At 37.4% G+C, this 24,355-nt stretch overlaps 1 protein-coding gene across 3 annotated transcripts in view; it reads right to left on the bottom strand.

The window, feature by feature from the left end:
• The window catches only part of LOC126248386 (crossover junction endonuclease MUS81), a 214,678-nt gene that overhangs the window by 100,522 nt on the left and 89,801 nt on the right, over nucleotides 1–24,355 (bottom strand). For all 3 annotated transcript variants that reach the window (XM_049949329.1, XM_049949328.1, XM_049949330.1), the window contains exons 6-7: nucleotides 21,011–21,071; nucleotides 4,594–4,715 (exon numbers count right to left, since the gene is read on the bottom strand). In XM_049949329.1, coding sequence (XP_049805286.1) covers nucleotides 4,594–4,715; nucleotides 21,011–21,071 — 183 coding nt within the window. The remainder of the gene's footprint in view (nucleotides 1–4,593; nucleotides 4,716–21,010; nucleotides 21,072–24,355) is intronic.

The raw sequence follows: 24,355 nt of genomic DNA, 5'->3' as shown, positions 1-24,355 counted from the left end.
TATTAAGTTAGTTGCAAATTCAAGCAAATGGTAACTGTGCACAATTGTGTGAGAGAAAGTATCATCGGAAACTGAAATTCACTTTACACATTACGATTACATTGTGTTGTGTTATCTGTTTAACTGCTGCACTGTCAATCAAGGCTATACACCTGCCGTGTTGTGGTAGGGTACCACGTACAGTTCTCAAGCCCCCTGGTACGCTATGAATTTGTCAATTTTCAAAATAAAAATAAAAAAGAACTTGCAGTGTGTCTTACAGATAAACTTTTGACATAGTGTTTCTTTCAGTGTATTCTTCATGTATACAAAGTTTCAGGACATGTTTCGACATGTCGAATTGGTCCGTTCTCTTTTAAGTATACAACTTTCTTCAAAAATTAAGTTTTTCTTATCATCTAATGAAGGAACCACTGGTTATAAAATGTCAGTGTTAGATGTTTGTTGCATTTTGTGCATTTGTCGAGCTGGAGTCATTTGTATCTTTTGTTAGTCAATGAATACACTTCTTGTATCTTATACATCATTAATCATCATTTATGACAGCCGTATTGTGCACTTATACGGATACTTCATCTTATATTTTAAAAAGTGTTGCATTTTTACTCAAATTATTCAAGATGCTTCCTTGTCAGTTTTTTTACTATAGCTGATATTTATCTGTAAATTTAAATTGAAACTGGTGTATGCATATCTATGCCTGTGACGATACATGTAAAAGTGATACAAATGTTTATTATCTGCAGACATTTTTCTTGGCATCTCACACCCCTAGTTATGAATCACTAAAAGTCTGAAGACTTTGGGTTTCCAGTGTTTTATCTCCAGGCACTACCAACTGATTTTGGTTTGTAGGGCACTCAACTGTGTGGTTATCAGTGCCTGTACAAATTCCCAATCTTGTCATTGTCCAGTCTCACCATTTTCCTGAATGATGACGAAATGAGGAGGACAAGTCAAACATCCACTTAGTGTGAAGCCCAGTGCACAGGTATAGTGAACACACCAAGTAAGGGAGGTGGAGCTCCCTTGTCTCTTCACAAAGCATGTCTATGTGCAAGGCATACCTTGGCCAGGAAAGGAAGTGCACATAGGACATAATATTACCCGTGTCGCACAATGTGCACAATCAACATTACAAGAGGGAGTATTTTTCTTGCTCAAATTACATATGAAGATTTTTCTTTGGGTAACCTGACCAGAGTACCTTTATATAGAAATGAAAACAAACATTCGTTTCTAAATATTTTTACGATTCAACATTTAAAATGTCTATCAACTTGCATTTATTACTGACTGTAGAACTCTAATGTGCTTTACAAAGGTTTTGTTACTTCTTTTCTTTTTTTTTTTTCTCTCACACTCTCTTTTTTTGAGGTGTTATATTTATTGACACTATATGTATATTTTCTACATACTATTTCAAATGGTTGACACAAACTCCCATAGTGAAAGAAAACTCTCAGTTGGAAGGGTGTGTGCACATAAATATGCCCACAAGAAAGATAATGAGGATGTGCAACAGGACTTCACAGCCTGACTGAACAAAAAAAGTCTCTTAAAACGTCAACACTTCATTGATATCAGATGCTCATTAGCTTCTGTTTTGGGTAAGAAATAGACAGAAAGTCTCTTCTGATTGTACGAGGTGTGCGAAAAAAGTAATGAGACTGATTTTTTACCTACCACAGGTTTTTTTTTTTTTTTTTTTTTTTTCCAAACAACAATATCATCTCTTTCAAAGACATTGATCCTAGTCTTGGTAACAGTGCTGAAAGGACTGATATGGTCTTTAACATGTCCATAACAATCTTTTGAATATTCTTCAAAGTCGCAAAATAACATCCTTCAAAGATATTTTTCAACTTTGGGAAAAGAAAAAAATTCACAAGGACTCAGATCTGGTGAATAAGGGGCTGTTGAACAACAGGAATGCCTTTTGCGGTCAACAATTTCGTGATAGAAATGGGTGTGTGACATGGGTTGTTGTCATGATGCAGCATCCATTTGTCATAAATTTCCGGTCTCTCTCAATTCACCCTTTTCCTGAGCTTTTCAAGGACATCTTTGTAAAACACTTCATTGACAGTTTGTCCTGGGGGAACAAATTCTTTATGCACAATACCCCTACTGTCAAAAAATCAAAACAGCATTTTTTTATCTCTGATTTTCTCCTACAAACTTTTTTTTATGTTGAGGAGATGTCTCAGTGTGCCATTCCTCACTTTGTCACTTTGTCTCAGGATTGTACTAAAAAACCCAGGATTCATCACCAGCGATCACACGAGTGAACCACTTGTGGTCACTGGCAATCCTCTCAAGAAGATCAATTCATACGTTTCTTCAACTGAATCACAACAAAACCACAACTTCACTGATAGCGCTTTCAAAAATCATGTGATGGCTGTATGGAGATGAAACTTAGACTGAGCATTTGGATGGGATGAACATGCTGGTCAACACAAGTAGAACAACACAGCATTGCCCCATTGCTCACAGTGCTGTCAGTCTTATTACTTTTCTCACACACCTCATATTTGTCTGGAGTGTAGCCTTACACGGAAGTTAAATGTGAACCCTACATAATACAGACGAGAGGACAAATACAAGCTTTTGAAATGTGGTGTACAGAAGAATGTTGAAGATGAGATGGGTAGATTGAGCAATTCATGAAGAAATATTGAATCAAATTGGGGAATAAAGGGTTTTATGGCATAACTTCACAAAAAGAGAAACAAGTTGATAGAACACACCCTGATGCATCAGGGAATGGTTAATTTTGTAATGAGGTGTGTGTGAAGGGATGCTGAGGGAGATGAAGGCTTGACTACAGAGGCAAATTTAAGTGGATGTAGGATGCAGTAGTTATGCAGAGATGAATGCACTTACACAGGGTAGACTAGTATGGAGAGCAGCATCAAGCAAGTCTTGACTGAAGATCGCAACTACAACAGATCAATTTTTCTTGACAAGTTAGAACATGCAGCTTGTATAAGTCTATTTCAGGTGTTACGGTATTCCTGTAGTATGGTAAAGTGTTCACTTCAAATAAATATGCAATTTATTTTGGCAATCATAAAAGATATATTCACTCTTTGGAACAAAGGAAACCTCCCAATAGTGTCAAGCATTGAGGTACACATATTATGATTTCGACAGCAATGCCTAGCTAACATATGCCCTATTCATTTTGGTAGTTGAGTCCCATCAAAAGTTCTATCTTGCTACATTGAGGAGCAATCTGCTGGGCAGTTGGTGGTTTCTACAGGGTGAAGTTTGTGTAACTGAGTGGTATGAAGTGTTAAACACAACAGGACTCAGCCTCAGTTGATGCCAAGATTTTCTGTCACTTGAGACTGTTCACTTATACAATTCATAAATGCTGGTGGAAAGGGTGATTAGATGCACAGCAGTTTGGTGTACATGAAAAGTATTTTGTAGTGACCAGTAAACATAACAGATTAAAAATTGTCCGTGAATTGACTGCTGAACTAAATATAATGAGGAATACACCGGTGAGTGAGTCAACAGCGAGACGACGCCTGGCAGACAACAACCTCCGAGGTTATGTAGCAACAAGGAAACCACTGTTGTGCCCAGTTAACAAGAAGAAAAGGCTTCAGTGGGCTAAGACACACCAACATTGGACAGTGGGGGATTGGGAAAGAGTCTTATTCACTGATGAATCCAAGTTCAAAATATTTGGAAGTATACGCCGTCAATTTGTATGCCATTTACCCCATGAATGCTTGAATCCTCAGTGCATAATTCCAACTGTAAAGCATGGAGGGGTTTCTGTGATGGCATGGAGATCCTTTGGAGGGAATAAAGTTGGAGATTTGGTGAAAATAGATGGAAAAATGAACCAAAAAGATTATCACGCCATTCTCCAGCGACATGCTAAGACATCTGGTTTGCGTTTGACTGGTAAAGGGCTTGTCTTGCAGCAAGACAACGACTCGAAACATACATCTTGCTTGTGTCAGAACTATGTGAAATCTCTAGAGATTTGTAAAATATTGAAAGACATGGAATGGTCACCCCAATCCCGATTGTAACCCAGTCGAGCTGCTATGGGTTGAATTAGACAGGAGGATCCGAAAACGGGAAATCATGAGTGGGTCACAATTGTGGGAGGTCCTGCAGCAAGAACGGAGATTAATTCCAACTGAAACCTTGGTAAAACTGATGCAGCAGATGCCGAGAGTGTGCAAGGCAGTGATGAAAGTAATGGATGGCTACTTTGAGGAATCAAAAATTTAATTGTTGCATCTTCCTGTGTATTATTTGAGCTTAATAAACATTTGGAAAACAACAAAATGCATTTTTATACTGTATTTCCTTTACATTGTCTATAATTACTAGGTGTTTCCAAATTTATGGAGGGCAGTGTAGTTGTGTCGTCTTTCAGGAAATTATTGCGTTCCATATGTTGTAATATTTATCAACAAACTCCACTTGAATATTCTGGGAGCTTAAATGTTTAGCATCAGCTAATATTGTCCACCTGTACTGATACATAGAGAAACCTAGGAAGTGATGAGTCTTTGAGCCAGCCTGTGCTTATATTCTGAGGGAGGTATGAGAACTTACCCAGTAGTTTCAGATACATCGACAAGCAGTACAATACGAAAAGATCCACCAGGCAGTTTGAATGTAGATAAAGCAGGCAGTACTGGCTCATCAAGTTGCCTCCATTCTTCCTGCACTGTTTTCTACAAAAAGAAGTGGGAAATAAAATCAGTGCTAAATCAAGGCCCTCAATAATTAAAACAGTTTTACAGTCACAGCTCCTATCATTCAGAGATATCCTGAAGTACAATGATTTACATAACACAGTGAGTCATGGACATGTCACAGTTTAACATATTATATGAATTCAGACTACATATATGGGGTCACAGCCCATGTGAAGTTGGCCAACAGTTTGGTTTTTGACATCTCAGATTTTGATGACTTTTTGTGGACTGTTAGTAATTGTATTTTTCATGAAAATTACCAAATTAAATTTTTTTTGGACCTTTCATTCTTCGGTTACTAATTTTTAAAGTTTTCAAAACAGTATGATTTTTGTCACATTTCGAAACTTTAAAACTTTCTGATTCAGAGACCTACAATTTGTGCCATTTTATTCAGATTATTATAAGCTTTAAAAATGTCTGTTACTTGTCCATCTTCATAAATATGCTGGATTTTCTCAACCAAAGCTTTGTTAATATTCTTAAAATTTTTATTTTGGGAAAAAGATTGTGAGCTGATTATATATTATTTGTAAATGTGTGTGCCCAACTTCAAAACATTAAAATAAAATTTATTTTTTGATATGTACAGTATCCACTGCATAGTCTGTAGGATTTATTACCGAGTTGTAATGGAAATCTTAAATGTCAAAGACCAAATAAAGCTGTCAAATCATCATAATATTTTTGTTTATTTAGTGACGATCAATGTAATGCATTGAATTACACATTTGAATTCAGATTTGGTTTTCCAAGCCAACTGCGAGAATCATTACTGTACATTGTAACAATACATGCTAAATAAAGACTATGAATGATTTCCTTAGTACTGTAACCTTAATTTTAAACATACATTGATGTTAATTAATATTGTTAATTAAACATTGGTGCAGTTGATGCTATTTAACAATGGGTTATTTGAGTGCCTTTCAATGAGGAACTTTCTAATCATCTGCAACAAGAAAAGTTCCATGTTGACCAAATTACAGTCTTATTAGAGTCTAAGGTTATATACTGCAGTCTTCCTTTAATTGACATCCCTAGTCCTCTCAAGCAATATTTAAAATTATTATTCCATGCTTAGCTTTATTCTTTGATCAATAAAATACCTTTTAAATGTCAAGCTGTCATACCAACAAGACAGCATTTATGAGTCAAAACAAATAGAAAACACAAATTTAAAGACACTGACATTTCAATATGTAAGGCATAGTTTTCTATTGTAGGTAAATGTATTTATAACACTTTTTATTATCATCATTACATTTCTATTCATGGAGGTAATACAGTATGTGATCAAAAGTATACGGACACCAGGCTGCAAATGACTTACAAGTACATGGCGCCCTCCATCGGTAATGCTGGAATTCAGTATAATGTTGGCCCACCCTTAGCCTTGATGACAACTTCCACTCTCGCAGGCATACGTTCAATCAGGTGCTCACTCTTGCAGGCATACGTTCAATCAGGTGCTGGAAGGTTTCTTTGTTCTATAGGATTCAGGTCAGGACTCTGTGCAGGCCAGTATCGTGTTGAAAGATGTAATTGCCATCCCTGAATTGCTCTTCAACAGTGGGAAGCAAAAAGGTGCTTAAAACATCAATGTAGGCTTGTGCTGTGATAGTGCCACTCAAAAAACAAGACCACACCATAACACCACCGCCTCAGAATTTTACTGTTGGCACTACACATGCTGGCAGATGATGTTCACCAGGCATTCGCCATACCCACACCCTGGCATCGCCACATTGTGTACCATGATTCGTCACTCCACACAACATTTTTCCACTGTTCAAGCGGCCAATGTTTATGCTCCTTACACCGAGTGAGGCATCTTTTGGCATTTCCGGCATGATGTGTGGCTTATGAGAAGCCACTCGACCATCAAATTCAAGTTTTCTAATCTCCTGCCTAACTGTCATAGTACTTGCTGTGGGTCTTGATGCAGTTTAGAATTCCTGTGTGATGGTCTGGATAGATATCTACCGATTACACATTACGACCCTCTTCAACTGTCGGCAGTCTCTGTCAGTCAACAGACGAGGTCAGCCTGTATGCTTTTTTGCTGTACGTGTCCCTTCTTGTTTCAACTTCACTAACACATCAGAAACAGTGGACCTAGGGACATTTAGGAGTGCGGAAATCTCGTGTGTAGACGTATGACACAAGTGACACCCAATCACCAGACCATGTTCAAAGTCCGTGAGTTCCGCAAAACGCCCCATTCTGCTCTCTCACGAATTATAACAGGGTGTATACGTGGACAAGGAAAAAAAATTCCTGGATTTTTCCCGGATTTCTCAGTTAAAAATACACTTTGTTCCGGATGAAAACACACTTTTTCTGTCTTAAGTAACAGTATAATTTTCCTCGGCGCTGTAAAACTTATCAATCCTTTCAATGCTTGTTGTTTTATACACCGGTGTAGAATTTCCTGGCACTTTAGAAAACAAAACTCGGGAAAAAACACGTTTAGGAAAGATTTTTGATGTGCAGCAACATGTACACTGCATATTTTCGTATTACGAAAGTATAAATTCAAATTTCACCAAACACCGCATGTTACTTTCCGAAGGATTGAAATCGAGATTGTGATGTGCTTTTGTAAGCCAGTCATAGCTTATGTCAAGCGATCTCGCCAGTCAATGTCAGCGGATATTCAGAGCTCAGGCCACGTGATTTAGTCAGCCAATAGCAACATCACTGTTAAGTAGTGCGAACACACAAATAGGAAAAGGTACGGTTTAAATTAATGTACATAGTGTTGCTACAAGAAAAGGAAAGTTTTCACGTATAATATTAGCCTCTGAGATTAATAAGCTGCAAGAAAAGCTAAGCTTTCACACATAATGTTTATCTTTTTTGCGCACACAAATGTGCCAGTAAAATTCTTAACAACGACATAAATGTCTGATCTTCTGGGCTCGAAAATATTCTTAATGGTCATCCTCAAAGATTTGAATTTTGAATGAGAGTCAAACGCTATGTGATTTAAGAAATTCATCGGACATTCGCGCACAGAGTTCATCTTGTGTGAAAGGAAATTTAATTTACTTGAAAGTAAGGCTTTTCAAATAACCATTCGGAATATTTTTCCGTGACCTTGTAGAAACAGATTCATTTCAGCAGTTGCGCCAGATGACAGGCGTCACCGCGCTTGTGCAGCTACGATGACGCAGGAAGCCCGTTCGTTCGTATGTTTAAAACATTAAAAGATCTTACATTATGTCATAAAAGAAACAAAACATTAGAGGATACTCCAAGAGCATGGGAATTTTTTGGACCATACTAAAATGCACCATTCGGCTTAAAGTGCACATTCGTATGTCCAGATTCAGATGTAAATTTTCTTGGAGTACCAGTACCGCATTATCTCATGTTTGGTCCTTTATTATGGCATAATGCTATACACGCTAGAAGATAGAAACATGAACTTGAAATGTAGCGAACAGTTGAAACTAGCCAATAGTGTGGAATTAAACACTTCGTTTCAAATAAATTGACTGTCTCAGCAGAAAAGATTAATAAAAGACAAATTTCTTTAACAAACCAACAAAAATAACTTCATTGCTCTGCAAGGCAATTAACGCTTGACGTGTCAGGAAGGTGGAAACAAAATAAAATCTGAAACTAATAACATATTTTAGCCTTCCATAATTATGTGAATTTATTTTAATTCACTTGATAGCTCCTGACCACAGAAATCCGTTTTGCTTTCATTTGACGTGAGAGCTATAAACGAAGAGGAAACAGCAAAATCACTAAACATAAACACGGCTCACATGGAGACTACCACCTCCCCACTACAACTGAGACTGCTCTGCGCATCAGGTCCGGATCTACGATATTTCCGAAACGGGGCAGTATCGGATAGTGGCGCTCCCCCTCCCTCAAGCGTTTGAGGTAGGACGCAAAAAGTTTTAAAAATAGACTTTTCACAAATATCTTCATTTTGTAGCGCACATCTTTCTGAAGAGTCTGATACATAAAACATATATGTTAGAGGGAACGTAAGACATGTTATTTGGTCTTAAAGTGTGCCGAAGTGCAGTGCCAAGCCTCTTGACACAGCATTCTTCTATCGCACGTCTCTGTATTTCGCTTCGTGTAATTTAATCGTGTAGTATTTTGTAATGCAAGCCATCAAACTATATTCAGGCCAGTGGAAATTAAAATGTCCTGTGGTGCCTCTCCTACTACCAGTTGGCCAGTTTGACATCCTGCCCCTATTAAAAAAATCTCGCAAATAATAGTGGATGGGATTATATGTAACCAGTAGAACAAGAACTCTTCAGAAAATTTGCAGTCTTTACTGCCTATTAGCTAATAACTTGCTGTTTCGAGTGACATAAAATAAAATATAGGATACATAAAATGAGTAAAGACAAGAGATAAGCAAGACAGTACAAATTTCATCAATCCTTAAGTCCTAGCATTTTTTTCTCTCTAACCTTGCCACAGCTTTATATGGTGTACTTTCCTTTCTGGGAAAGAATCTATTACCTCATCAAAGTTCATCAATCGTTTTCCTACATGAAAAATCGAAATATCGTTGTCTGCTGTTAATACAAATAGTACCCAAGACTGGTGTGGTTTCTTGATCTGATTACCTGTATTTTGTCACTGTGTGATAGATAAAATGGAACAGGCCTGCCTAATATTGCAGCAATTGTTACACACACCAAATAAATGAGACTATTTTGCCACAAATGGTCATTTTTATAACACAACAGAATATAATTCACGAAGTACCAATATCAAATGCCTATTAGGCCTACTACATGCAAAATGTTTTATGTTAGGAAATAGTTTCACATTTCACTCATACTCTCTAGCTTCTGAAGCATGAGATTGAAAAGTAGTAGTATGAAATTTATATAAATTTGGAATCATCATATTCTTCCGTAATCTGTGAGAGTCTCTGTTTATTCTCCTTCCTCGTTCTAACAAACAATCTTGTCATCACTAATTCTGTAACTCTTCCCACCAGTGTCAAAATTTATTCTCTAGTTAACTTCACTAACCCTGCCACAATCACCAGTTTAGTTATCCTGCATTTGTTCTCCGATTAGGCGTTATTACGTGTTCGTACAATGCGTTTTCCACGTTACTCTCAGAATAGAACTTTAGCGGCTGCTAGCCAGTGACTGTATAACTGGCCCTTAGTAGTGTAGTGGTCTGGCCAAAAATGTTTTGGCAATATTTCATTTTCTTGGATACACGGAGAAGACAATACGTAATTTTAGTTGCCTGTTATTCCTGTTAGGCATTTATTTCCACTATGGTAGTCTGAATCTATGGAATTCGCTAGTAATTATAACAACACTGATCATTTGCAAACCCAGTCAAACCACATAAACAGCGATTGTCATTCACCCTTTCAAATTTTCACTCAGCTTGTATAGACCCGTCCCCTTTTGTCTATAGGAAAGTTTATTTCTAGATGCAACGGATGCTGTGCGCTCTATGAAACAAGGTCTTTTTCCTCAATAATATGAATTTGGCACCTCCCCTCCCCTCCCTGAAACTGCCTCTGGGGGCAGATACCCCGGTTTGCCTCCACCTGTTGCGCATATGTGAATCTGTAGCTTAGGTGCACCAGCAAAATTTTTCCGGATAGCATCTGGCTGCTTGCTGCACTTCCTTGTACAGCTAACTGCCACACTTCTGTAGCCAGAAGCGGGAGAAGGTACTACTCATACGCGACTCAACTGCACATGTGCATAAGCTCGCTCGCAACCACTCAAACAAATCTATTGTAAACAGTTGTGACGTCACGCTCATCAGAGGCAATTTGTTGTTATGAAACCCTGCATAGTCTTCCTAAAGGCTTCGACACATTTTGCTGTTGGCAGACACTTGTATGAGCACTGTGTTTTGTTCTTGTATATGGTGCATTTCCTTTGCAACTTAACTTTTATTTTCGTTTTTTTCTCTCGTTCGTGTTTTATTGCTGCAGTATTATTCTGCATTAGCGAGATACAGTAATATTCTTTATTAAAGTATTGGTTCTTACTAGTCAAAGTTACAAAAATGCAACTAAAAACTAAAACAATGAAAAATTCCCAGAATTCTAAAAAATTCCTGGGTATTTCCCGGTTTTCTCCCAGATGAAAAAATTCCCTGGTTTTTCCCGGATCTCCTGGTTGTCCCGGGTCGTATACACCCTGTATAATGACTAATGAGGTCACTGATATGGAGTACCTGGCAGTAGGTGGCAGCACAATGCACCCAATATCAAAAACGTATGCTTTTGGGGGTGTCCAGATACATTTGATTACATAGTGTATGCATTGTCCAGTCACATTATTGTGAACACCTGTGGAAAGCCTGGAATGACCAGCTTTTGCAGCACAGATTGCTGTGAGACGTATAGGAGGACTCAGTTAGGTTCTGGAATGTACCATCAGGGATGTTGAGCAATGCTGACTGTAGTGCAGTGATTAGCTGTGCCACATTTCTCAGCTGAGGATTCATGGCACAAACAGCTCGATTCAGGTGGTCCCACAGATCCCTGATTGGATTTTAATCCACGGAGTTTGGTGGCCAGATGAGTATGATACACTCGTCCTGATGCTCTTTGTACCACGCATATACACTGGAAGCAGTGTGACACACTGTATTGTCCCTCTGGTATATGCCATCATGCCTGGGAAAATGTATGTAGGAGTGGAGATGGTCCCCAAGGATAGGTGCATCCTTGTGTTGATCCACTGTACCTTCCAAAATGATGACATCACCCAGGTAATGCTATGAAAACATTCCCCGGACCATAATGTGCCTGTTTATGGCCTGGACCCTTCTGACAGTTGCTGCAGGGTGTTTGCTTTCACACTTTTCACACCATAGATGTCAATGGCTGTCTGTCAGATGGAGCATAAAACATGATTCATCTGAAAAGATCACCCGTACCCACTCAGTGGATGTCCAATTATGGTGTTGGTGTGCAAATTCCTGCCTTCATCGCTAACGAACAGCAGTCAGCACGGGTGCATGAATCAGATGTCTGCGATGGAGGCCTACATGCAGCAGTATTTGCTGAATGGTCATTGAGGAGACACTGTTGATAGCCCCTTGGCTCATCTCGATGTCAGCTGCTCAACAGATACACGTCTATTCACCCATACACATCTCTGCAGCCATCGTTCACCCCTGTCGTCTATGGCCTGTGGTGGACCACAATTGCCTCAGCGCCAGTTTTGGATAGCACCACATTGCCATGCAAATGCCCTAGAAGGCTGAAACTACTTGTGAAGAAACAAAATTAATACTGCAAAAGTGGAAAATGCTGCCTTCTTTTACAACATTTTACTTCACTAACTGTGCTCAGTACTTGTCATATTTCAAATGCACCTTTCAAGATTTTATTTGGCAATTACACATTTTAAATCTTGATACAGGCACATTTTTGTCGCTTTGTCACCTAAGCTCCAGTGCTTAAAGTAGCAACCACGCCAATAAAAGTGAATATTTTGTTTTATTATATATTGCTGATATATATTGTTCTTTTGTTCTGTAAATATAAACTACACCCAAATTACATATTATAAGATACGAAAAAGAAATAATGATCATTACATTATTCATGTTAATTGTTATTGAGGGTAGTTTGCTACATTTAAAAAAAAAATCAGAAGCCAAAACATACTTGATTAACACTATGCCGTCCAGCGACACCACAGTGGTGTTGTGCACGAAACAGTGGTCAACGACCTGCGACACCACAGTGTTTACTGTCCGCACGTCTTTTACAAATTTCTTCACTTGGTGTTGGCAGTGCTAATTTGGATTACTTGACTTGTTGCCGGCCATTCTTGACATAATCGGGAGATTATAAATTTTTAAGTTTTACTAATCTCATTGTTAGTGCTCTTACGTTCTCAACCCTGTTCCCCTATATTTGTTTATTTGCATTGTCTTTGGTACTTGGTACCTCTGTTTCATATGATATGCAGCTAAACAGTCTCCAAGATGTAATCCAACTCCACAAGACTTGCACATTAAGTTTGTTGTCCTTTTTTGTTTTTGGAACATACATAGTAGTTTCTCTCTTTTTGTTTATTCGTTTCGGAAATAAGTATTAGTTTGTGTTGCTTTATGTGCCCGGAAAATCTGTCAACCGGATCATGATGAGATGTATGTGATGTAGTGGCAACCTAAAAGTTTTGCTCAGAAGCAGGTACATGGTCTTTTATCCACGAATCAGACACTTTCAATAAAAAAAAAATTTGAAATCAGAGAGTCTTGCATTCTGTATTGGAATTCTGACATGTACGGCATGCACTAAATAATGCGCAATTAAAGATGTACATGCAAACCATTTTTGACCATTCTATAGTTTTTCTGTATATAGGGTAATAACTCAAATATTGGTCTGCCCAATCCACTCCTTTCGTGTATTTGTTGTAGTCTAATACACTTTCAGGTTTTTTTATTGTATAACTGGTTTATCTACATTTTCTTTGAGTGTCACTCAAAGTGGCATTATGTACTGTACAGATCATTCGTATTGTTTTAGTTTTCGAAGCTCTCCATACCTGTGCGAGTACTTCACCTTTCTGCTGATGATAAGCTTCAAACACAATGACTTTTGGGTACTTTAATTTTTCTGGAAATCCTCCATTTTGCCGTATTGTTCCACAAACTCAAATTTTCTTTTCAAGAAACTTCTCTGCAAGTTCTACACTGTTATAATAATTATCTACATAGAGGGGATGCCATCTTCCATAAGGTGTCAATAGTTCCATCACTGTTTTTGCTAAAGGCTGCCCAGTGCTGGGATATGTCTTGCATGAGGAAATGTATCCCATAATCAAATCACACAGCATCCAAATGAGTATGGTGTATTTCGTAATTTTCGACAAATTGTAAACTTTAAAATTTAACCGTCCACGCCACAGTATCATTCATTCATCAGTTGAGATGTTTTAACTTGGATGAACAGTTTCTTTAAACTTCTTGGAAAAATAATTAATTAGGAATTGCACTTTGAAAAGCCAGTCGCTATTATCTGGTTTATTGTTGTTGTCCGAAAAATGTAAAAATGATAATTTTTGTCTGAATTGGTTGCGGGACATCATTTTGCGAAATATCGGTGTGCCTATCAATGGATTTGTTGATCAATAATCATTGATCATTGCTTTTTCTTTTTTTTTTTTTTTTATTACAACTCCCATAAGGATAGCATGCCCAAACCATTTCCTAAGTTTGGCATTTCTTTTAGTCAGTTTCCTTCTATTACAATTTTGGCTGTAGTACTTGTTGGTTTCATTGCTAATATATTCAAAGAGATCGTTCCCAATATATAATTCTATGATATCCTTGATGCTCTGTGCATCTTTGGGAAATATGTTTGGACCTGGAGATCCGTCAAATTTATTATTGGTCCTCAGTAAATCAAAGTCTGGCCACTGTGCACTGTCTTCTTCATCTGATTCATCCAAATCAGTTGGTAACTATAGCATTTGCTGAATTCTTCTTGGATGTATTTCACTATCTTCTGATGATTCTGCTTCACTTTCACTCTTTGATATCCAATGTCTTCTTCCCAATCGGCCACGTCATCCGGAACATCAGACAAGACGTCCGTGCATTCATCATAAATAATCGCATTGTCTCTTTCGTCTGCCATGTTGAAAGGGCACAAGTACTTATAAAAACAAAACACTTGTTGATGTGTGTAACTTATTGTTACCTAAACAAAACAGCAACACAATGCAAAAGATACTAAAGTGCTGTTGCTGGCCACTGCACGATACTATGCTCATTACACCACTGTGGTGTCGCTGGCCGCTGAGCGCTGACCGCTATTTCGTGCACGACACCACTGTGTTGTTGCCGGATGACATAGTGTTAATAAAAAATAATTTCACTTTAACCTAAGTTTTATAAACCAAGTTGCAAACCATGCACAGTAGTGTTATTATTGGCAATACACATGGCAGTAAAATAAAATTTATTTCTACATGTTTCCATTACAATATAATCATGAAATTTGGCACAAACATTAACGAATAATGTATGACTGATATACATTTCTGTTCAATACAAAAAATTCTGATTTTCAAATTTCAAGAATTTTAAAAAATGTTTTGTTTGGAAAAAATTCATGTTTTTATGAATATGGTCCAATAGTATCCATTTTTGAAGCTTATAAAAAACTGAGTAAAACTGTATAGATTTCATGTCTGTAATGAAAACAGTTTTTGAGATATGGCCATTTCAATGTTTCAGATGTGACAAAGCTTATATAATTTTGGAAACTTCAAAAATTAATAACTCAAAAACAAAATGTCTACAAGATCTTGAATTTTGTACTTTACCTTATTTGGACAGGTAGAATAAAATGATAAAAATTTATGAAATTCTAAATCATCAATGTTCAGACTGATTTTGTTATTGGTTTTCACTTCACGTGGGATGATTCATTTCACGTGGAATAGCCCTATGTGAATACAAATCACAAATAGATACTTAATGTTAATAGAAATGAAACTGCATATAAAACTATACAGAAAAGTAAATTAGAGAGAGATGATCAGTTAATTTTAGACAATGTACAACAAATGAACAAACAGGCAAATACAATAGATGGAAATAATTGATTTTCATGAATCCTAACTTCAATCAACTTAACAGTTAAATCTCTGGGCCTCACTGAAGCTTTGAGTACTCGTGTGTGTGTGTGTGTGTGTGTGTGTGTGTGTGTGTGTGTTGGAATGGAAAAGCACTGCCTTATGGCTGGTATTCAAATTACTGTCATAATCCTTCCATATACTTTTAACTGGTTACATATGTTAAAGGGAAAGGGACATTGTATAGTAAGTAAAGAAACATGTCCATCATCTTACCACTCCTAAGCATCGAAAACAACTACCATGAATGACAGCAACATATTGTACACACACATGAAATGTACTTATTTTATACTCACAAATATTCATTCATGGTAAAGGTGAACTGAAAACTACATGGCAGATAATACATTGTAATGAATAAGAGAGGTTTTACTCCTCAACTGGTTTCTCCTCATTTGGACAATAATTCTTATTATGTGGTATATGGAATACCAGTTTCATAAATGCAGTTCCACATTTTTTCTTGATAGTGTCTAGATAACACCATCACCATATATTATGGTTCTGAAGCAGATAGCATTACAGTTTGCCATTTGCATGAATTTCATGTAATATTGCCTTTTGATTAACAGTAAAAATTAACAATTCTTCTGAATAATGGCCCAGTCAGTATCACAATATCAAGTTTTTCTGTGGAATATTCTTTGGTGAAACATAGTTGCCTTTTGTTCGTTTCCTGAAGAAACCTTAAAATTAGTTTCACGTCTAGCTAGTATCAGTTTTATGGATCAGTGCAGCACTGGTTGAACTTGTTTAAAGCAAATGAATATACAGTCGTGTCACTTGTGCAGTACACAGCAGACATCCTACTGCTTGTTTATACGGTATGTTCTCTCTTCTTTCAGTATGATTTTCATCAAATTTTTCCTTCACTTCAATGGGGGTTCTAACAAGTTTGGATTCTGACATTAAAAATTGATCGAATACTTCACTGACATGCTTTCTTTTGTAAGCTCAGTCACAACTGGCCCACAATTTATGATCAAGTACATATAAAGATATTGCTTCACTCTGCCAATATTTTTCATGTAACATTTTCCTTATAGCTTTTCTTTGACCTCCAGTTCATCTTCCTTATAGCTAGGAAATATTAATATACTGTGTACCACATTGTGTGGAATAACATCATTAATTTGCCAACAGAACTACATATACCAAGAAGCAATTCTTGAGCCTTCCAGGTCTTATTTCAAGCATCATATTATCAAATTTCAAATTCCAGTGTTGGCTAGCTTACTTCATAAGATAAAGATACTTATATAACAAATATACCTGAGCACCTGCTTCTACATGTCAGGTTGTCACACACAAACCTCAGTATCAATGTCCACCAGCAGGAACACACTTACTGCATGCATCTGATCCTTGATGATGCTTGTCTTTGTAGTGGGAGCAAATAAACAAGAAACCAAAGTGTACTAGATATGGGTAGTTTGCAAACGAATGGGTGCAAAGGAACGGTTCACCAAGATGAACGAAAGGACCAAGGAACGAATTCCAAGGAACGATTGGTTCATAGTTCACTTCGGTAGCGGCGGTCTACTTATAGTTCCCGGGAACGAGGCATGATCGGTTCATAGTTCACTTCGGTCGCGGCGGTCTACTTATAGTTCCCGGGAAATAGGCACAATCGGTTCATAGTTCAGTAGTTCACTTTGGTCGCGACAGTTCCCGTTCCAGCCTCAGTCGCGTGCTCGTCTCAGTCTTGGTCTCCCTCGGTCGCACTCGTCGTTCTTCCCATGTCCCCCTGTCTCAGTTCCACTGCCGACTGCTCCTAGATAGTTCAGTATCCAGTTGTTCGTTTCGTTCACTGCGCTCGCCTATTTTACATGTGTTCCAAACTGTTCTTGCACTTGGTTTTATAGTTACATAAATTATATATATAAAAATTACGTTGTATGTAATAGGTACGTCTTTTCAGGTAACAAAAGGGCATATCACCTCACTTCATTATATCGATGAACAGCAGAACACATACTTATAACAATGCAAGTTTTTTTTGTTAGTCATATATTTTTTGGTTTCATCGACTTGATTTAGCAGCTAACTTTCAATAATTTGCTTAATTTTTAGTGTAAGAAAATTCATATAAAACGATTTTCGTGTATCTTTCATATACAAAACATTACATTTAGGAAGGCTCGAATTATTTTTAAGTTTGGGTATTTCCAATTTGCATTACCTGCTGGTTTGGTTTCTTTGGGAAAAAAAGTTGGTTGTGGGTCATTTTGGCTCAGTAGGAAAAACAGTGCCTCTCCATTTGAAAATTGCCACAAAATCGTATTTACTTATTCTCTCAAAAACATTTGTTCAGAAGGAGCTTCCAAACCAAAAACTTTACTACTGCAAACTTTATTATTATTATTATTATTATTATTCTTTCTTTTCTCAGATGTTATGTCTGGTCATAAATGGAAAGTGACGCGGACCTTGATCAAGCATGACTTCCTTTTAACTGTACGGTATATGTTACATTGCATTTAGGAACTTTCGGGTAATTGAACATGTATCAATAATTACAGATTTCTGTAGTTGGATATATACATTTGGATGTAGCTGTATTGCGTTGATGTACTGGTGGATATTGTGTGGTATGACTCCTGTAGTTATAGTATAATTGGTAGAATGTCAACTTTATCCTGATGCCACATGTCCTTGACTTCCTCAGCCAATTGGATGTATTCTTCAATTTTTTCTCCCGTTTTCTTCTGTATATTTGTTGTATTTGGTATGGATATTTCGATTAGTTGTGTTAATTTCTTCTTTTTATTGGTGAGTATGATGTCAGGTTTGTTATGTGGTGGTGTTTTATCTGTTATAATGGTTCTGTTCCAGTATAATTTGTATTCATCATTCTCCAGTACATTTTGTGGTGCATACTTGTATGTGGGAACATGTTGTTTTATTAGTTTATGTTGTATGGCAAGTTGTTGATGTATTATTTTTGCTAAATTGTCATGTCTTCTGGGGTATTCTGTATTTGCTAGTATTGTACATCCGCTTGTGATGTGACCTACTGTTTCTATTTGTTGTTTGCAAAGTCTGCATTAATCTGTTGTGGTATTGGGATCTTTAATAATATGCTTGCTGTAATATCTGGTGTTTATTGTTTGATCCTGTATTGCAATCATGAATCCTTCCGTCTCACTGCACTGTATATATTGCCTTTTCTTAGCCATGTGTTGGATGCGTGTTGATCGATGTGTGGCTGTGTTAGATGATATGGGTGCTTGCCATGTAGTGGTCGCTGAGCAGGACCTTCATGCATTTGACACAGTACTGGGCAAATAGTGCAACCAAGTCAGGAACTAGTCCAATCTCACATATTACTGAGCATCCTGATTCATTATTTTGTCTCTCAGCAAGGTCCATAATAGTCTCTCATAAATCCACTATACGCACACAATCCACTAGGTTCCATCGACTGGCTGGCAGGTTGTTTTGATGAGCCAGAGATTCTGGCATAAAAGCTAAACCACACAAAAAAGTTGGTTTTGAAACCAAAATCTGATTGAGCAGATAGACTTTCTTTACAGTAGCAACTACCTACAATGCTATTAGCATCTATAGCAATCAATTTTTCATTAGTGTACGTTTTTTGACATGGTTCTTGAACCCAGTTCACAGTTTTGCCCTTCCAGAAGGCAGCTATCCAATTCTTCCTCTTCTTACTTGCTACAAGATAATTCTTCAAGACCACTTTGGGCCTAAGTGATGACACTTTTCTCCCATCATCCAGTACACTAGCACATAAAACACACTTCTCTCTTGCATTCATTATGTAAAACTATTTTATACATTTAAACTGAATTTACTAGCCACTAATACGATCCAAGCAACCATCCACGGGTGAACTTGTAAACAACTGCCAGTGCGGGAAACTGATACAACAAAGGACCCCCCTGCCTCTATCAGCACAGGGTGGTCAGTATCATCCACCATGGCAAGTATCAGCTACCAACCACTTCAACAACATCGTGACACTACTCAAGGATGAAATTCAGCAAGGGACGTACAACAAAGTATGGTAAGGGCATGGGGGGGTATAGGACCTGAGATGGCCCATCTACTCAGCTTTGAAATCGTACTAACTTCAACATGCACTATACACCATATGGTTGGTCTGATGAAAAAAATCAAAGAGAACTAGCTTGTGGGAAATTTTATGCTTTTTATTTTCATAAATAGTAAACTTTGTCAAAAATTGTGTCATTTCTGAGCTGTAAATGAAAAACCCCCCCAAAAAAATTCCTTTTTTTCGTGAGCTGAAATTTTGGTGAAACTTTGGATTGAGTACCCCATAAAACATATGGAAAGCTTGTAAAATAATTCTACAATACAATGTGCTATTTTGCCTTTCTGAGCACTGTCTGACTGGACTATTACCCATTTTGTCCATCCTACTTGGTAATGATTCCAGACTAATGGACGATACTTGCTAATTGGCTGAAACAGAGATTTCATAAGCAACTTTCTTTGTGTATGAATTACACCTTTCTAGGATGCTACTAATACATCTCAGTCTTTTATCTGTATTCCATACAGCTAGATTTATGCGACTGTTACACATTATGTCACTCTGAAGAGATACTCTTGGATACTTAAAATGAAACATCTACATTACATGTTGTTAAAATCAACCAATAATATGAAAGTTACTGCTTTGCAGCACCAGGAACCTAGTTAATTTTGTTCCTAACAATAGCTATACAGAGTATTCTCTAAATTCTGAGCTCAAATGTGGAACTGAACACGGGAATACAATTTTTTTCTGTGTTAATCATTTTACAGAACTGGTGCAAGAACGACAGTAGCCTTCATCCCACAACTAATGTGATACCACTTCAGAAACAATTAAGTCATTACAAAAATACAAATAGGAATAACAGAAGAGATTTTACCAAACTAATAAATTGCTCCTTTCTTGCAAAGCCTCACTTTTTCCTTCTTGCAAACAATGTCTTAAGTACAATATTTGACCATGCACTCCACAGAAGTTCTCAAGCGAGGTAAATTAGTTACAATATTATCATACTGCTCATTTAACAATCTCAGAAACATATACCACCATGCACATAAAAACTAATTTGAAAAAGAACCTAACTTCTTGAGTGAAATATTTACTGTTTAAATGGAATTTCCTAATAATCACAATAAACTTGCTAATATTGCAACATCACTTTCAACGAATGCAGTACATAAGCACTGCACATTCTCACAAGTTCAGAGTATACAGCTTTGTAAATGATAATTAATTATAAGAAGTTAAAGAATGTTGTAAAAATGTACTGCTCATTCTACAGATGATAGAAATGATTATGAAGTATAGTTCAGTTGGGAAATTAGTCAAAGAATTAAAAAAATTGAAGCATTCATGTAAATCAAGCATAAAAATTATTTTAAAAGTTATACAGACTCATATCAACACTTTTTTATTTAGATGAACAAAAACTACCAAAACACACTAAACTAAACTTGTCTTATCAAATCTCTAGCATTGTCATATCTTTTCCAAAAATAAATACACTGTACAGAACATGCATTTTAAACAAATTATAAGCATCAGCTGTATTCACCTCCAATTAATTTAAAATGCATTAACCTCACATTATATCCCCTTGCTAGTTGCGTTACCTGTTCTTCCTTCTGCATTATTGTGGTGAATGATGAAGTGGGAATCACAGCTGATGCACATCTGGAATTTGAAGAACAAGTCATTCCATTACCTTTCCTGTTCACTTATGAGTAATTTCTACCCAGAATCTTTTAGCAGGAGTTATAAACTGAATAGACAAAAATAGAAACAGAGAGGCAATCATGCAATATCTGTGGAATCATGTTCTCTTAGTAAATGAGAATCAAAAATGTTATACATACTTCAAAGATTCTTGTCATGCTTCAGGTCATGGCTTCACCACCAATTTAACAACGACCGAAGCTAGGAAATGTAGTTCTCGGAAACTGTCTTCATTTTGTTGTACTGAATAATTTGAAAGACTCGTGATGTAGAATGAAGATCACAGCAGAGCAAGTGTTTATGATAGGTTTTTGAAGTCATTTTTGTCTTACAACAGTTACTTTCCAATTGTCATCTTACTAAATTTGCATATAAAACTGTGGAAACTGAACAGTTGCAGGTTGGAAATGGACAACGTAAGTCCTGTCAAATGTTAAATGGCACATGATCCAGGAACTTCAAGAGTACTGCTTGCAAGATAAGGTGGAAGAAGGTATGATCCAGTCATATGATCATCTAGACACAGCTGATATGCAGCCTTCCAATTACACACAGTATATTTCTGATAACCGTAGATGTCCAACAGGTTTTCCTCCACACATGACCGGGGCTGAAAAAGAATCTTTTTAGGAAACTGTGGTTTCCGCTCACAATAGTGGAAAAGTATGTACAGAAATGAATTTCAGCAGAATGAAAAACCTGCCCAAGTTGCAAATTTTTATTTTTTATTCATTTGATGATTAGCTTTCAGCTGGGACTCATTTTCAAATCATCATAACAAAGGTGAATATGGCCTTCCCAAAGATGTCAAAAATATGCAGTGATCATTTACAGTGCATACAGCATGCTGGAAGTTCATAGAAATGAATTGGTAGCACAAAATCTTGTGGACTAAATGCATTTACACTACATTATATTACAATGGTACATTGCATTACAATGGTAAAGGTGTTGCAGTTTCCAATTCAGACTGTGGCACATGGTGATGCGATCTGTACACCTTCTTCTAAATTTGTGGTACAACACTAGCTTGCACCATCACAACAGTAGTGATAAAGTGCCAATATTCAAGAGCAGCTAATAAACACTGGCATAGATGCTGTGTTATGGTGACTGCACTGTTGGAAATTTTCCCCGATAGTAGCCCTCCAATTACACTTGGATTCATTATAAACAACAACCACATAGGCATACTCTACAAATATGTCATCATCCGTGCTCAAAAGCAAAGCGCTCTCATGTGAATTACAATTACATGTGGCAAGCGCTAAGATAACGCAAACTCAAATGACTGGCACTGTTTCTGGCAACTTACAGGCTGAAGGAACTGCATAACAAATGATATGTGAAACAGCGAAGTCAGGTGGCAGACATGTGACATCGGTGTAAGCTACATTCAATGAGAGTTGCAGTGGTGTTTTTCTCATAACAGGGAAATTGTATGTTTTCTGATATCACTTCTTATTTAAAATGGTGCCTTATCATTCTCTATGATTAGCCCACAATATGTGTCGTAAAGGAAATGTAGAAACACCTGTACACACCAGAACTGGACAGGCGCATTTCACACAAAACTGAACATTTTATTTGCAGTCAAATTTTGTTTTAACTATCTTCTTATGCAAACTAATACATGGGTACCACTGTTAAAACTAAGTGATATTACCGCTATAACCTTATCTCATCTATTTCATAAATTGACTAACGTGCACTTAATATTTGACTTATCCAACCAGCAATTATGAAATGCGTATTCTGGTATTGAATCTAACCTATGAAAGAGAACTCTGCCTGAGACAGTGCAAAGGAATAATGCTGGATCAATATAGTGAGAGGAATAACTAGACTGAAAAGAAACCACATGGGTATGACACATGTACTCTGCTGACTGTGGAGGACCTTTGAAATGGTAAAGCAACCTGCACAGTTATCTATCAAAATCTGTAATAAAGAATGATCAGCAATTTGGAAGTCTTTAGCCTTTGTTGCAAACCATGGACCACAATTCTCGGTAAGGTACACAAAACAATTAGCTGTACTGTCACTCTCCACGCAAACCTAGCAGTCTTCATCATTATACCTTATCACAAAAAGAAACTGAGCAAACACTTTGAGTTTATAAGGTACAAATGTACATCACTATTTGCAGCAGATGGTACACTTAATAACTGCTGGCAGCAGAGCATATACACTGAGGTGGCAGAAGTTATGGGATAGTGATATGCACATATACAGATAGCAGTAGCATCGAGTACACACTGTAAAAAAAGGACAGTGCATTGGCAGCACTGTCATTTGTTCTCAGGTGATTCATGTGAACAGGTTTCTGTCGATATGATTACGGCTGCAAAACAGGAATTAAGAGACTCTGAACACAGAATGGTGGTTGGAGCTAGACACATGGAACATTCCATTTCAGTAATTATTAGGCAGTTCAATATTCCAAGATCCACACTGTCAAGTGTGTGCCAAGAATACAAAATTTTAGGCATTACCTCTCGCCATGGACAATGCAGTGGCTGATGCCTTCACCCAACAACCGAAAGCAGGAGGGTTTGTGAAGAGCTGTTAGTGCCTACAGACAAGCAACACAGCGTGACATAACCACAGAAATCAAGATGGGACATATGATTAATGCATCCATTACGACAGTGCAGCAAAATTTGGCGTTAATGGGCTATGGCAGCAGATGACCAACATGAGTGCTTTTACTAATAGCACAACATTGCCTGCAGTGCCTCTCCTTGGCTTGTGACCATATCTGTTGCACCCTAGAAGACTTGAAAACTGTGGTCTTGTCAGATGAGTCTCAGTTTCAGTTGGTAAGAGCTGATTGTGAAGTTTGAGCGTGGTGCAGACCCCACGAAGCCATGGACACAAGTTGTCACTCAGATCACCCAACATAAATCCCACCTAACATCCATGGGACATAATTGAGAGGTCAGCTTGTGCACAAAATCCTGCACTGGCAACACTTACTCAATTATGGATGGCTATAGAGGCAGCATGGCTCAATATCCCTGCAGATGACTTCCAATGACTTGCTGAGTCCATGCCATGTTGAGTTGCTGCACTACGCCAGGCAAATCGAGGTCCGACACCTCATTAGCAGGCATCCCATGACCTTTCTTACCTCAGTGTACATGGCAGATGTTACAGCTTGCAAACGTGCTGAGAACTCAATATGTGTACACTTGTCTTCAGCCCTTTCATTGCCATTGTTCCTTTAGCACACTTTACTG

The sequence above is a fragment of the Schistocerca nitens genome, chromosome 3 (assembly GCF_023898315.1).
Source record: "Schistocerca nitens isolate TAMUIC-IGC-003100 chromosome 3, iqSchNite1.1, whole genome shotgun sequence".
Lineage (NCBI taxonomy): Eukaryota > Metazoa > Arthropoda > Insecta > Orthoptera > Acrididae > Schistocerca > Schistocerca nitens.
Note: the sequence above shows the minus strand (reverse complement) of the source record. Positions and strands in the feature narration are given on the sequence as shown.